General features: G+C 39.4%; 1 protein-coding gene across 2 annotated transcripts in view; it reads right to left on the bottom strand.

Annotated features, from left to right (window-relative positions):
* FDX1 (ferredoxin 1) overlaps positions 1-2,223 on the bottom strand; it is a 54,097-nt gene extending 51,874 nt beyond the window's left edge. For both annotated transcript variants that reach the window (XR_015796104.1, XM_007430823.4), the window contains exon 1: positions 2,005-2,223. Coding sequence is in view for 1 of the 2 variants with exons in the window: in XM_007430823.4 (XP_007430885.1) it covers positions 2,005-2,156 (152 nt within the window). In the remaining variant the exon portion in view is untranslated. The remainder of the gene's footprint in view (positions 1-2,004) is intronic.
* Positions 2,224-17,234: the final 15,011 nt, after the last annotated feature.

Raw genomic sequence — 17,234 nt, 5'->3', positions numbered from 1 at the left:
CTGCACCTTCTTGCTACAGCCCTTGAATCTCCTGAAAATCTGGGATCAATACGAGTTTCCCTCTATTTGATCTAACTGGTTTGGCCAGTACTGGTTGGAATATTTATCCTATTCTTTTACTCAGCTTCCATTTCTGGGTATTCTGCATTCAGACCATTGAGGGTCTGGATAGACAATTTTTTTTTTTTTTTTTTGCTCATAGAAGGGAAAAAAACCCTAACTGGCCACATTGGCGCATCTTGAAAAAGGTAAGGCAGGTTGAAGCTGGATACTATTTGAATGGGAAATCAGGAAATCTCAGGGATGAAGACTAAGCCAGGAAATTAAAAAAAAAAAAAATCTAGAAAGTGGCAATAGAAAACTACTTCCGTGTTGTTTCCAAGATCTACAGTTACTAAAACTCAAGCTTGATTGAAGAATACTTTATTTTACTTAGCCTTTCTGATCCCAAATGTGACATTCAAGTGCACACAAATACATATGCTGATAGATGTTTAATTTATTTCAATGTATATGGATATCAATCTCAAATTCCTGACTCTGGACAGATAATCCCCCATCATCTTCTTTCTTTCCAGATTATTTGTGGCAGATGAACAGCAGTCATTGGTGGATTGTCAAATTATGAATTATCCCAGCATCATGCCAACCAGCTGATTAAATAGCTATCTAACTAGGGGAACTAAAGCCCCTGGGGTATATGTCCTTTACTTCTCATTTCCGTTTGGGGGCTTTAAACAGTCAAACAGCTGATGTTGAACATCCACTCTAAAACGAATTGTAGTCTACTGTATCTTAGCTGAAGGAAGCAGAAGCCTTGCACAATTACAAAATACACCACATTGTATTAACATAGGTGGAATCCAATGTGCAGAACTTGCATGGGGTTATTCCTCTTATGTGCATAGGACTGGGGGATCCTCCAGAGCAGATCTGGAATGCTTAGAGAAAGGTACGTTTTCCTCTACTTTGCAAAAAAAGAAAGTGCAACTGCCAGAGAGCGATTAGACAAGTATATGTTCAGGACAGTGGTTATCCTGCAATAGTGGCGAGTTCTCACTTGGTCTCACTTCCACCATTTGAACTCCCATTTCAGCAGCCCACTTTAAAAGAACAAGATTAACTTAATGGATCCTGTGCCTATATGAGCACAGAACTGCTGGGCTTGCTCCATATTGTGTGTGGGGTTGTGTAACAGCAGTGTTACACAACAATATTTATTTGTTGACTGAATTGCATTTACATGGAGAAACAATGGACTGCTTACAACTCTCCTTTAACTCAAAAAACAAAGGCTAGCATATCTTGTCCTAACGCAACTAATTATTTTGTTTACACCATTTTGTTTTCACATGTGGAAAGCAAGCAGTGCACTTCGTAAGATGAAACTAGATGCCTATGAAACTTGAGGCCACTGCATACTTAATTGTGCTTACTGAAAAGCTTACTGAGTAGATATTAAATAATATGCTTACATAGCTTGCTGAATCATAAACCGTGGTATACAAGTCAAAGTCAAAGTATGTTATGCAAGCCCAAAGCCACAAACAAGCAGATTCCCATTTGGATTAGAGTGTTCTATAAACACAAGCACCAATGGTTAACAGAACCATGGTTTATTTATTTTTGTTTGCTCGCGCAACACACTGAACTATAAATTGCTCTCAGGGGCCGCATTCGGTCAACACTGGGGTCCCATAACTGATTACAAAAACCCGTTTTTGCAGTCCAGCCACAGCAGTGTTACACAACAATGTTGCGCTCGGCGGGGAAAGGGACCGCAGCCACGGCTGGCATTTTCTGCGACCTCCAAGCCGACTATCCAAGAGATGGGCACCGCGCCCTTCTTCCTCGAGCCAACCTCGCGGTCTTCCCTGATCTGGAGCCGCTAACTCCCTAGGAGCAAGAGGAGAGGAATGCGAACTGAGCTACCCGGCCGCCCACCTCCAATTCAGGCCGGGAAGGTGACTTGGCGAAGAGATGGAGCTGCTCCCCGCCGCTTACCTGAGCCCCGCCGCGGCGTGGAAGGGCCGGCAAGGGCCCAGGCGGACTGCGCTACTCCAGCCGGTGCTAGTCCGGAGAGGAGCCGCCAGGAGCCGCCAGGAGGAAGACGGCGCAGCTCGGGAGAGAAGACGGAAGCAACCTGAGGTGGCCATGCTGCAACGGCAGGCGAAAGCGATTCTACGAAGGCGGCGGAAGAAGCAGCGCGAGCAACTTCCGCTTACTTACCAGTTGCTGAAATCCAAAGGTCGGCCCGTTTATCCAAGGAGAATCCACAGCGGCTATTCTCGTAGGTGTTTACGCTGCCGACGTCAGAGGTGCCGCAAAATGCACGGGACTTCCCTGTATGGAAGACGGGTTACGGGAATGACGGAAATGAAGCTCTCGGGCGCATGCGTGCTACGGAGAATGCGCAGAGTGCCTCGGCGGGAGCGCTTGGGTTGGGGATTGCACCCAGTCGCCTGCCTTGGCTTCCCAGGCTTGCCCTCTGCCTACGCGGCTCCCTTTCTGCCGGCTGCCCCGGCTCCCTTTCCGTTTAGGGATTTGGGGAATGTGTAACAAGACAGTAGTGGCCAGAACGGGCGTCCTCGGGAGGTTGTTGCTGTTGGACCATTCAAATGGGAGCCAGACATCCGAGACGCGTAACAGTTGAAGCTCTTCACCCGGAACGAGGAGGGGGCGACTGCAGAAACAGCCGGGTTAGCAGCCCACTTATACAGAGCTAGTGTAGGGATTGTCGACTGAGCAGCTATAAGCCAGATGACCATTAGCAGCAAAGAAATACACAAACCTGACATTTTGCTGCCGTTTAGAGAGTTCCGAGTTTTGCAGCCCGGGATTGGTAACCCGATCTGGCTGAACAGTAGCTGTCAGAATCCCCAAACACGGGCTATGCTGGACAGATTGCTGGCTATTATAGTTTATCAACCTTTAGAACACCATAGCTTCTCCTAAAGCTGAAGTAGAAATACAGTCAGCCATTAAAATGTGCAGAATCAAGGAGACTTGCCAAGTCTGTATTAAAAAACTCTCCAGAAACGTAGAGAGGAAGTCAAGAGGAAGTCAAGAGGAATTTAGAGAGCTCATGGCTGCAGCACCATTCCAAAATGCTTCTGCCTCCTGCAGTCCTGCATCACATCTGGCACAATGATAGTGATAATGGGGCCTCCAAAACCAGCGCGAGTTGACCTCAGACTTCTCCTCTCCGACTGCTTAATTAACAAGTTGGCTAAACATTTAGATTATTTAGATATTGCTAGCTACATATGTAGCATTTTACAACAGACAGGTTTTACGGGTTTCTTCCTATAAGAGGTGTATAATCTTAAAGCACAAAATTATTTCAATTACACATGCATTTAAGTTACCAATTTCTGTACTTTGTATAAAGTTGCTTATCCAGAAAGAAAATAGCATGGTATGTTACATTAGTGAAGAACTGGAGCAGTGAATCCATCTTTTGAAGAATCCAATACTTTGCAAGGAAACATTCATGCAAAAGACTTTGTCCATCTCCGCTGAGGGGCACTGCCTCTCTGCCCATACCCCACAAAACTGCACTGCATTTCACCCCTCCAGCAGGTTTGGGAGCTGCAGAGAAGGGAAGTTGCCATCTTCCCGATTTCACCGTCAGAAATAGTTCATACCTAGTAACGGATAGTTACCTAAACAATTTTGTAAAATATACCTTAAGATATTGGCTGGATTTATATGTTTCACTAGATCACAGGATACTTCCTTTGGTTTTGGTTTAATATTTATGTGAACCTAGCAATTGCAGCTTCTAAATCATGATTTGTAATTTAGCCAATAGTCCTAGCCAGTTGAGGTTTGTTCCATATAGCATATTTAAAGAAATCATGGCTAACCATGTCTTTAAGGTGTAACTTAGGTACTTAATGGATTTTATAACAGTTTTTCTTTCTGGAAGCGGTCAAAGTGTAATGGCTAACACATTTGGATTTCTGTTCCACAGATCCACTGCTTTGTAGTTTTGTACAATTTAATTACCTTAATGCTGTGATCTTTTCATTTTGTAATCACAACTAAGTTAGCACATGCAATCGTACACCAATAGGGGGCAGAGCAAATCAAGGAAGGAGCAACATTATGTGGATCGTGAATGTGAGTGTCTGCATAATAATTCATGTAAAATGCTCTCGCTTCAGCGTTTGCCATATAAAAATAGATACCTTTCCAACATATTGCCCCAGCAATCCCTTCTCCCTTTCAGTGAATTCACTATCATATGCTAGCACAACACTACCATTACCTTATATTTACTGCCCCAACATCTCCATAAAATGAAAGAGACAGGATGGCAAGTTCCAATTTAATACTAGAGACCATATGAGATTTGACAGAAAGAAAATATCCTCATGCACAACCTGATATATGCATAAAGAGCTAAAGTACAATTATTAAGCTTGGTCAAAGAATATTAGACTTGCACAACACAAAAAAATAAACCTCATAATTAACACAAGTTCCTGGCTAGGCCTTTACCTACCTCAACCAAGAAAAAGGACTCTTAAATAGATGCTCCCTCTGCTTTTCACATTACTCAATTTCCCCACAGAATCCAGCTGTGTATCAGAGACTGGGGACATAGTAGTCCATACTTATTTTTCAATCTCAGCAACTTCTGCTTGGTTTTTAAAGTATTCTTAATTTCCCAGTTTTCAGCAGAGGAGCAGCTATGGGCCTCTCTCTGCATCTATGTGAGATTTCCCTTATTTTTATAGAGGATGTCTAAGATCTATGAATGCATTTACCTGCCACCTGGCAAGGAGGATGTTCAGAACACCTGTCTTCAGGATCAATATATCCTGGATTAGTGCCACTGCTACCTGGGAAGCGGAAGCTTCTCAATCTGTGGTTCAGGAACCCCGCTATGATGAAAGAATGCTGCTGCAGAAGATGCAACTGTGGCCGGAATTGAGACCTCTGATGAAAAGACAGATCAGCCAGCTAACACAGCAACCTATCCTGAAGACTGCTTTTTGGAATTGGAGAACAGGGTTTTGGAAACCCCACTGTTTCCCTTTTTAGATCCATGCACAAACAATTAGTTTGTGGGCTTCCTTTCTGAAGATAATCATAGAATAATTACTGCAAATGATATACACTGTCAAACTTCAGTATACTTATTTAGTGGATAATCCAATTTTTCTGGTAATACTCAAGGATGCCTATGAACCATTGACTTGACTAGTGCTCCTAACTCAGTTTAAGCCAGCTAAAGATTTATTGCAAAAACTGGCTTTAGACATTGTACAAGCTTCAACAGGAAAGGTGTCAAATTCTATTTTAATATTCTACTCCAAATCCTATGGTAGGAGAAGCAGCCAAGGAAAATCTAATGTATGGCTTCATACAATCTGATAGAGGATTACAATGGTAATGTGATGACCACTGCTCATATTCTATAGTGCTTCTCAGGATTGTCAACAACCGAACTTGCTTGTTGGGCCACTTCCAGGCATTTCTGTGAGGAATAGGTAGCTGTAACTTCCAGCTCAATCTCAGGCAATGAAAGGAATTTGACTGTTTTCTTGGTAGAGGCATCCTGCCTTTCCAAGCAGCAGAAAATATCTCTGACTATAACTCCATAGCAATATCAGATGTAACTGCCCTGTGACTTGACTTGGCTTTTTGCATGACTTCAAAGTTTTGCTTGATTTCAAAGTTCCAGTCTTTGGTGGTGGTTTGAATCTGGACTGACTTACCATTGATAAGAAGAGTCTGTTTGGCCAGTACGTGATAGCACATGGGAATGGATTCTGGTACTACAGCAATAAGAGTTTTCTCTTGCCCTTGATAGCAAAGTTCAGATTTTATCCAGACTCAGTGCAACACACCATCATGGTTTGCAAATCAACCTACAAATCCCACTAGAAGAATTCTTACAAGAGGAGATATGGGGATGATTCAGGATATTGTTTTTTACTGTCCCCAGATTCCAGAAGTCAGTCTTTTCCGTCCTGTTTGGTTCATTACTTCAGACCATGGGAATCCATGACCTTGGGTGCTGACAGTAGTAGAATGGGTATACAATAGTGTTCCATTTGGTACTACAGTACCACTGTATTATGTTGTCCATCCAATGGAACTATAGTTATACAAGGTATCCGTGATTCCTAGGCAAATGTTGCCCAACACTTAAGTGTTTTGGTGTAAACCAAACAGTTGGATGGAATACCCTGTTTAGATCTCTAAAAAGTGGTCATGCACCACTGGGCATGACAATGTACAGCTCTACTGTATTAAAGTCCCAAAAGCAAGAGACAGATGTGCTGTGTATGTGTGTGTGTGCAGGGGAGGTTGGAAATACTAATCACTTCTGACAGCTCGACATTGTCGCAACTACATTGACCTTCCTAGAATGGGTTTTGATTGCTGATGTGTCTAAAGAACATAGGCTTTAAAAATCTTTTTATTGCTGTGAAAGTTCAGCAAGTTGAAACGACCAATAAAGATGTTATTCTCCACAATGTATGTTACTGAAAGGATTCTATTCCACGTCTTCTGTCAATCATAATTTGCTGGACATAGTTATATTCCTATGAATTGACATTTCTACAGATAAAGGGAAAACAAATATAATTTAAAATCCATAGAGACAGTACTAGACTAATTGAAGTTTTACAAAAAGTTGCAAGCTTTTAAGTTTTAATAACTCAGGTTTCTAAGAACTGTGGCTAATCTTTGAGTCATGCCTGTACCAGACCACATTCTTAAACTTCATTCTCAAAGGGAGTGACGGAGACCTCCAGACATGCAAATAGAGCCTTATCAGTTAAGAGTAGTGTTAAGATATACTAATAAACTGGCCCAAAGCTTGTTGAGAAAAAGAAACAAGGAAATGCTTGTTAATATTTCTGAAATACAATTTTCAGCTGTTAATATAAAATATGGGAAATATAGATGTTGCAATCCTGATAAAGTCCTCTGCCCTTGCATTGTTGATGGATGATCACCAATTGTGCTGCTTAATTGAGGACAGTCCTCTGTTAGTGGCAGCATGTGTTTCAAAAGCAGTTCAGTCCACGTCTGGTTTAAAGATAAAGAACAGTTGCTCATCCAAATTTGGAAAACAAACTGAACAGGTTATCTGGTAACAATCTTTCCCACTCTGACAGCAAGTATTGTATTTCTTTTAATTTACATGAACATTTAGCAACAACTCCAGATGTTGTGCTGTAATTCCCATTATTCCTCACAATAAATCATGCTATCTAGGCTAGTAAGAGTTGGAGGTCAGCAACATTCTTGCCCATTACTGAATTACAGCAAGAACTTCTAGCTTTCATCTATGCACATAATTTTTATTCAAGTTCTCTACCTTATTTTATTTTGGAGGGGGTGTATCTGTCTTTCTTTCCTCCATCCATGTCTAAATTGGTAGCAATTGTGCTGAATACCCCTACAACTATTAATTACCATACAAATTGGAAGACATCAGCCCAGAAGCAGTGCAAGAACTCTCCTTTTCAAACAGATATCTGGAGGAATTGCTTGAACATTCCAATGTGTTTGCTATGGTCCTCTATATAACTTAGCCTGAGCCTGCAGACCAGAGTGTGTGTATGTGTCCTTTGCGTCTATTTGCGGTTTTCCTGTTGACTTGAAGTATGTGCAGTAAAATCCTTGATACATATTCAAATAATAAAGGCAAGAGCTAATCAGTGGTGGGCTGATACTGTATGTTTAGCTAACCACATCTTAACTTTGTTTGTGCAAGGAAGGTCCATTCATCAGTTGGCTTCTCTTTCTTATCAGTTCATTCTTCTGTAACAATTTCTATTATGTATAGTGTGGTTACAAAAGCTTATGCTCTGGCTGGCTGCCAGAACCACTGCACTCTGCTATGTAGATTTGGAATCAGGTTGTTTACCCTCACTCAGGTTATGAGCTTGGCTAGGCTAACCTTTTAGTGCCACATTTCCATACAATTTTACCCAGCAACTGCATATGACACTTGTGGGGCATGTAGGCCATGTTTAAGAACAGGATGCTTATGGGCATCAACATGCCAAAGACACCTTCATGGGCACCTACCCAATTATATATATATATATTGGTTATTTTAAAAACACATACATAGATCACATCTTATCTTGTTTATTCTGCCTTTCATGAGACAAAGATATGCTGGGGTGATAACATCCTGAAGGGCTAATAAGGGATTAGCTAGGAAAGACCCCATATTTTACTCCTGGTAAAATATTTTGTGACTGACCAGACTGACACTGGTAATTTATTTATTTGATTTTTATCCTGCCTTTATTATTTTTTTTATAAATAACTCAAGATGGTAAACATATGTAATACTCCTTCCTCCTCCTATTTTCCCCACAACAACAACTCTGTGAGGTAGGTTGGGCTGAGAGAGAGTGACTGGCCCAGAATCACCCAGCCGGCTTTCATGTCTAAGGCGGGACTAGAACTCCCAGTCTCCTGCTTTCTAGCCTGGTGCCTTAACCACTAAACCAAACTGGCTCTCACTACTAATAACAAATTACTTAGAAACTGGACCTCCAGGTGAAAGTCGTTTTGTGGCAGCACTCACAAAAATGGTCAAAACTCTAAATATACCCACCAGTTCAAGAAATTCACTTCTAACTAACAACCTGAGAAAGGTTTGTTGAATCTGTCCAAAAGGCCAGTTTAGGGCAGTTTGTTCCACAATCAACTGCCAAAGGAAAACCACAAACATAAAACAAGGCTGCCATTATTAAACAACTGCTATTTGGAGCTATGTTGCCTTTTATCCTGGAGGCAGCCTATAGCCATTATGATTGTTAACTAATGAGTCTCATTTTTCTTCCACCCACTGCTGAGAGATAGTAAACTACATTTTATTTATTTACACCGATTTAAAGAACATCTGACTCCAGAGAACTCTGGGCATCCTCAGCCAAAATATTTAAGCAGGCAAGCAAATGAAGAAAGACCAGGAAAACTGAAAATAGATCAACCCAGGGCCATATTGATGGAAGTGGAGCTCAGACTGGCCTTCAGTTATCCATTTAACAGAGACAGTACAAATAGAGTAGAAGCAGAAACAAATAATACAAACTGAGTTTATCTTCTGTTTGAAAACTGGCAGTTTTGATTTGAGTTCATATATTGCACTAAGCCAGTATTCCCCAATCTGGCACTCACCAAATATATTGGGACTAGTAGTCGTACAATTCTCCAGCTTGTTAAGGCTACTGGAAACATTGTGCTAAGCCATACTGCAGTTTGTTTGATTTGGACTTAGTATAATGTCTGAACTCAGCCATTGTGACTTGTAAACTACAGTTAATTCCATGATTTAGTTAAAAGCCAAGATTAATAAAAACTATGACTCAGGGTAACATGTGAACCAAGCTGCAGACCTGCAAGGGCCTCATTATGTTAATTTTGAGATTTTATTTGTTGGAAAAATGAACATCAGTACCTGTTGGCCAAATGGTTTGCATGTGAGCAGTTGCATTTCAGATCCATGAGTGCAATGACAAATCACGCATTCAAATTGCAGTTAAAAGTCATGAAATGGGCAACAAATGCCATAATAAATAAGTTATTCAGAAGATAAAACAGTAAAGGTAGTATGCCAAAGTTATTCCTAACCTGGGGTACCATTTCTCTTATGCCATATAAACAACATCCCTTTCCTAGCCCAGTAAGAACACTAAGTTCAGAGTCTAAAATTATGTCACTGGATGTTTTTCACCCAAGGACACAGGCAAAGGTGACAGATTCTTTATTTTAGGATTTCACCCAGCTTCTGACTCAGACATCCTTGGCAACTGATAAGAATGAACTTTCAGTCACATGCCTATTATTAGCATTCAGTTTTGTAAGTAAAATATGGGATACTCAACTACATTTACAGCATCAGGCTGCATGCTTATATACTTAGGAGTGAGGCCCACTAAATCCCATGAGGCTTACTGTTAAACATATATGTATTGAACTGCACTGTATATGTATGTACTATCTCTGCCTATGACTTGTTCATCCCATTTCCTTCTGTCTATGGTTCTGCATTATGACGGAAGAAAGATGTCATCTGGTATAATAAAAACAAAGAGGCATGAGCCTAAGACCCATGGATTTTCTTGACTTACTGAAGAAACTTGTAATCTTAGTTTCCAAGAAATCATAATTTGCCAGTTTGCTGAAGTCCAACAAACTAAGATCACAAATGATATATTTTGTTCTCTGTATTAATTATTGCTCCAGCTGCACTGCTTACCCAGTCCAAACTTAAATTCCAACTGCCCTTACATATGCAGTTCTGATTCTGAACCTACTAAGACTTGCCTTCAGTTGTCATATACTTGGTTGCTATTGGCCTGGTGTGGACCACATGCAGTTCAATCAGATTTGATAGATGTTGCAACTAGGTATGCGTTTACCTGAGTGAAGGCAATGCTAATGCTTGTCAAAGCAAATATAAGCAAGGATGTCATTTTTTGTAAGGATCAAATAAGAACTGAATTCTATTATAATAAATACTTTCATGCTCTTTAGCCAAAAAGGCTCCCAGAGCAATCATTTGGTTGAATTTCTTTATTTTACGATTAAAATGAATTTAGCAGGTAGTAGCAACTGGCCAAATCTGTCTGGGCTATAAAACTAAGCATATTAATTCTTGGATGGAAGACCTCTAGGGAATTTCAAGGCTGTGGGCAAGACTGGGAAGATTTTAAAAATAAAATCCTGGAAGAAAGGACTAGCAAACCACTGCTATGAAAACAACATATCATAGATATCTCTAGGACTTGAGCTTGACTCCCAAAATGTTTTAATTTTTATTAAAATGAAATCTGTGGCAGCTTTGGTCAACTTCCATGCAATTGTCAGAAGAAATCCTTCTAGCAGATTGCAGTCTTATGCTAATTACTAAGAAGTGGCACCATTTGAACTTTCCATATTTGTCATAAAAATGAGCCAGTTCTGACTTGGTACACTAAAAGTAAATACAAACAAAAACTCCTCCATAGTACAAGATGCTATCCATCATATATTCTCTGTGTGCTTTACTATTTCATTTTAGATTTTTTAGATTTGAGATTTTTAAAATCCCTGGATGAATAGTGTTTTTTAATTTTATATCTATATTTTTTCCTTATTCTCTGGTATTTATTGTGCTTTTATGCTTTTAGGTCTGGTCTCAAGTAGTCTGCCCAGAGGACTGATGCTACTGGGAAACTAAAAATATAATAAAGAAATAAATACTTATCTAGCAAAAATTATACCTAAAATAAAGGACTAAGCTATAATGTGGTTAACTTGGTTTTACTGTGAAACCAAGAGACTGTGGTTTTTAAATCATGGTCTATGGCTTAGTACTAGGTTTGATTTCCATCAACATTTTGCAGCATGAACTGCTCCTACAGAGACTTCTTGCAACCTTGCCAGGCTTCTATCAGTTACTTTTCTCCAATCCCGTTTTCATCTCCAGTTTTCCATTGTACTGGGCAGGGACCTTCAGCATTCTACGGGTGTAGCTACTGCAGCCCTCAATAGGTTGTCTGAATTCCACCCCTTCTTTGGGACAGGGCTGCAGTCTGAAATCTTGGGATTTTCCCAATGTACTTTTTACTTGTCCATAAATGTGTCTAATTGATTATATCAAGGTCAGCACTTGAAGAAGGGATATGTTATGGGTTCTGATGATTCAAAAGATAACGCCACATAGCACTTCAGTTCCCCTTCTGAAGTCTTGGTTATTACATTTCCAAATCCTCCCATAGGCTTCAAGAGGGTTGTTCCAATCTAAGCTAAAATGTTTTCCTCAACACAGCACCAAAAAAGAAAGTTAAAGCATGTTAAAGCAGATTTAAAATGCACAGATGTTGATTTGCATATGCATGCAAGCTTTTTTTTTAAAAAAGTAATTTAAATAGAAATGCAGTGGCAAAGACTAGGACTAGGTTTGCTTTGTGCTAAGGAAAATCAAAGCTCTGCCTTCTTTATTGTTAAGCCAGACTTGGAGTTAACCACCTTCACACCTTCAACTGTCCATCCCTTAAAATAAGTTTTACAGTCTGCAGTCTCAGAGTCATGATCTGCTGTTACAATTTAAATGTGCAAGAAGGGATTAATTATTAAATACATTGGAAACAAATTATATGTGCATAATTATTTTAATATTAAATCTGTGGAGTCCTTGGGGTTCTCTGAGCTTGGTTGTTTTTTTGCAAATGTTTCATTACCCAGCTAGGTAACTTCTTCAGGCAGATGAAGACGTTACCTAGCCAAGCTCAGAGAACCCCAAGGACTCCACAGTTCAATCCTGAGCTACACATATTCTCTTCTATTAATATTAAATCTATTTAAATTTCAATTAAATTAACTTTTGCCTTGTATTGGTCCCATCCCCTTTTTTGTTCTGACCTCACCATTTTCAGAAGCCAAACATGATATTTTACAGAGGTCAAGTGTAGGTTTTAGTAAAAAAGAAAAAAAAAGCATCCCTGTTTAAAATAGAGGGCCTGCTCTGTAAAATAAACCACATTATATTAAACTGAATGCATGCCAGGAATAGATCTGCACTAGGAATGCTTCCAGATAGACAATGTCTAGCTATCAATCAAAAAGCATTCTATACCTATTCTCTCTCTCCCTTCTTTAGGCCAATTCCCCCTCCACATCCACATCCTGTGGGGAAAAAAAACACAGGAGCGTTAGAAATGGAAAGTGTTGTTTGGGTGCCCCTGCTATACAATTCTTTAAATAAGGCATAATGATAGTAAAATAAATGCCAATGAAGGTTAGACAAGTTGGGGGGAGAGGCAGAGGTAATTTTCCCAAACTTATATATGGGGGAAGTCATATCAACACTAATAAATTGGCATATTTTTGTCAATTCTCAACCCCTCCTTTTCAGAATTCCCCTAAATAGAAATCCCTGTATCTAATGAGAGAAATTGCCAAAGAAATTTATCTGAAGAAAGGTAATTTGATATACACTGGAAATGATGTATGTCAGAAATTCAGGATTATGAGCTAGGAAATCATTGACTGGACTCCATGTTTTAGAAACAGAATCAACTATTCTATCTATAGAAACTTTAATCCTCTGCTTATTTTTGTCTATATTTTGAGGAATCCAGTAGTCAGGAGAGACAGATTATTCAAGGAAGCTCATAATAAGCTATTAAAATAATCTCTTTTACAGTAAAAGGGACAAAGCTTTGCTCTGTTTTGCATCAGCCATCATATCCGCATATTGTAGCTTTACAAAATGTTCTACACTTCATAGCCAAAGTTAGTTCATGTAGTGAATGAAATTGCTGCAACAATTGTGCCACTTATTTCCTTATCTGCTACGTTTCGCAAACATTTATTGACTTTAGATTATTATGTTTATATGACTGTAATTTTAAAGTCTTGTGAAACAAGCAGTGCCCTTGTTTCAAGACAATTTATATTACCTACTATTTCTACAATTATAAATCTGTTATATTGATTTAGGAGATTAGATTAGCCTGAGAGAGCAGATAAATATTATTTTAAATAGCAAGCTAGCCAAAGTGATATGAAAAATGAATGGCACTTTTTGATATGTTCCATTGCCTTCTAAACCTGTCCAGGAAATGATGATCTGTAATAAACAAAAGGCAAAATGTTCTTATTATTTTAATCTGAACAAGAAAATTACACCTGTGCTTAAAAGTCCATATTGATTTAAGAGAAGTTGTCAATACACAGAAATCTGAGAACATTTCTTACCATATTATTGACTTGAAAATATCATTCCAATCCAAAACAGTATATATAGTGCAACTCGGACTGCAAACTATTTTTAAAACAACAAACACGTCCTGCCTGTAGGTGGAAGAGGTACTCACTAGTCTCCTTTCCTATTTTTTTTTTTAAAGTACCAGCATGCCCTTCAAGTGGTAGATCAGAGATGAGATCTGTGTACGCAGGACCTATTTATTTATGGAATTCATAGCAGGAGTATATATGTTAAAAATACATTTGCCAATCTTTAACAAACTATGATTCAGAATATACTTGCATACCACTGTCCTCCAAGCCAGGCATAATTACCAGTTATGTTTCGTGCCATGTAGTAGCTGACCAAATCCCACTGAGGTGAGCAGGGTGTTTTCCCCTTTTGCCTACTGCAGAATATTAGCTCATAATAAATAAATAAAAATACCCTGGTGCTAACTTATTTATTGAATCTCCTAGTTTATTGTGCAATTAGCCTCTAGAAACGTTTCTGTGGACAAGTTAGGAGTATAGCTGTCTGCAAAGATTCAGTTTACATTATGCTTGGCTACAGTTTGTTTACTTACTTCTTGTTGAACAAGCCACAATGAGGTGGGTTTATATGCCAAGGTGAACTACAGTTTACAAACCACAGCAGTATGATTTACATAACATACTATGCTATGGTTTGCTTACTTGTAATTTACTGAATAAACTAAATTGGCTGGAGTTATGCAACATGGTTATCCACAAACCACAGCTTATAAGAGACAATGGCTAGATTCACAAAGTAACCCCAAAGTCAAACTCATTATGGCTTAGTGCATTGTATAAACCAATCAATGTATGAACCAGATCACCAAGTGTATTTTGAAAAGAGCCTGGAGACCATATGCTACATTTCTGGATAGCTTTCATGGATTATTGATGGGAGGCTATTTCTAAAGATAATAAATACTTTAAAATGTATTGTCGGGACCAAGTTATTTTGATGCCCAAACCCTCTAAATCAGGGTTCCTCAACCTTGGTGACTTGAAGATGTGTGGACTTCAACTTCCAGAATTCCATGCTGGCTAGGGAATTCTGGGAGCTGAAGTCCACACATCTTCAAGTCACCAAGGTTGAGGAACCCTACTCTAAATTCATTAAAATTCCCCCAGGGGGGTTAAAGGAGAACTACACAGTAAATCAGATGGCAAACTGATGTCCTCCAGTTGTTCTGAATGACAGTTCCCAAAATTGCTTCCTATTACTCATTCAGACTGGAGCTGATGGGACTTAACCCCCCCCACCCCAAATCTAGAGCTAGCTAGATCTACTCTTGAAGTACAGTATTTCAGTGTGTACCTGACAGTTATGCTGAAGATGAGACTAAGATTGCTTCCCCAAAAGAAGAACATTTAGTCCCCTATTTAAGGCCCTCCTACCCAGAGAAGCTGAGAAAAGAAACCACAGGCACAGCTTCCATCTCACCAACAATCCCCAAAGTCTGAGACAGCAATATTAGATAATAGTTCTTTAATAATCCAGATTTTTCTTGATGGGTACAGCTAGTTACATTATAGATCAAGTTGGCCCACATAAGGATTCATCTGAATTTAGAGTGTTGCTGAAAATAACATGTACTGTTCTAATGGGAAAAACTGTAGTCAATAGGTCAGACTTGGAGCTATCTAAAGTTCTGTTTTCTCTGTTTAGGATTTTATGGTTATTCTCTTCCTTAAGTTCAATACTGAATAGCGTTGAATTTATGGTATATTTTGCATATAAACTAGTATCTCCTTATTCAAGACAACAGAATAAAAATAAACTATATCTAAATTATAATAATATTGTAAAACTCCATCAACATAACACATAGCAGCCAATTACCCACATATTTAAAAAATGTTTCTATTGGTCTTTCACCTTTCATAACAAATGAAGAGTTTTCTTAATTTGTGATAAGAGAAATACAAACTCAGGACCACCAAAAAAAAGTTATGGAAAAAAGGCTATTAGTGGTATCAAGACTGAATCTAAAAAAGAACAGGACAACCATAAGATTAGGAGGCAAGGCAACACCACCCATAAGGCAAAGGATTTTGCTCCTGAAAAGTCCTGTGACCAAGTACTGTATAGATACATGGCAAGATGGACGAGCAATCCACTTGGAAGAAAGACATGGAAGATTCTTCACTATGGCCTGTCATTCCAAAGTTTCTATCTGAAGAGCTCATTCCACTAAAATAAGGGAGGAATAAAATAAGGGAGGAAAATTTATTGTTTTCACTTTTCACATAAACAGACATGCATTAAGGAAGAAAAAGGATACTATTCTATTGCATTCCTAATTTTACTTATGGGTGGAATTAACACGTTAGGTTGGATCCAATTAGTTTAAAGTCTACTCTTCTGGAATTAAATATGCAGCCCTACTGACTGGTGAAGGCTTACTTAAAATTAGTGGAATTGAAGCTAAGGTTCCATTCATCAAGACATTCAAGTCATTTTTCTTTTAGTGTAAGGAGAAACAGATTTTTAATCATACAGGATAGCTAGGTTTACACATCATACTAAAACTATGACTTGAACAAGTCATAAACTGAATTTGTATGACATGGTTTGTTTCATAAGCCACTGTTAAATAAAACTAATAAAATATACCTAAGCAAACATGTTTTGTGAGCATGGCTATAATGTCCTAATTCACACATAATGCTGAGCTAAAACCAACCAAAGCACATTATGGGTTGTGATTGATTTATTACCGTTACATCTCACCTTTTACTAAAAGAAGCTCAGAGCAGGTGCCAAGTGTTCCTTCCAGATTTTCTCCCCCAACATCATCCTGTGAGATTGGTTGGGCTGAGAAAGTGACTGGCCCAAAGTTATCCACTAGGTCTCCCCTCTCCTGTTCCAACCCCATAATTACTGCTCCAGGCTGGTTTTCTTACCAATGCAAAGATATTTCTTCCTACTGCAGCGCTTTGTTTTGCAAATGGCCATTAATAGGGCACTTATCACTGCCCCTCCTTTCTGCATTTCATTTTCCTCTGACCTCCTTAATTAGAAACTCTACCAGATGACGGCTGTCTGCAACTTGGTAAGACTTCACGAATCGGAATGTATAGCGCGCAGAAGTGAAGGCCATCACAAATAAGTCTCTGCTGAAAGGGAGTCCATGCAATTTTTCTTAAAACTCGCCCTAAATCAACGGGACCGACACTTATGTTGGCGAGCCCAAAGTGAAGTCTCAAAGGCTGGGCGGGCCTGAACTCATCGCATCCCGCGTTTTTCAAAAATTCTAACAAGAGCCCGTTACCGTCGCAACCTACCACGTGACTCTGCATTTGATTCAGAAACTGCCCGTTGCAGCCAACTGACCCCGCCGTTTGCTCTCGTCTCGCCCCCACCCCAACTTTCCAACTCCCGTTTCCAAGAGATACTTAAGGGACGCAGCTTCATCCCGCCGAAGCACGCATGCTTCCGTCTCCGTCCGCGCATGCTCCGTAGGAAGACGGAGGCGCCA

This window comes from Python bivittatus, unplaced genomic scaffold (assembly GCF_059951505.1).
Source record: "Python bivittatus isolate LINGU-HERP-01145 unplaced genomic scaffold, Pbiv_v1 ctg000340_np1212, whole genome shotgun sequence".
NCBI classification, from domain to species: domain Eukaryota; kingdom Metazoa; phylum Chordata; class Lepidosauria; order Squamata; family Pythonidae; genus Python; species Python bivittatus.
The sequence above is the reverse complement of the archived record's forward strand: the minus strand, read 5'-3'. Positions and strand labels throughout refer to the sequence as shown.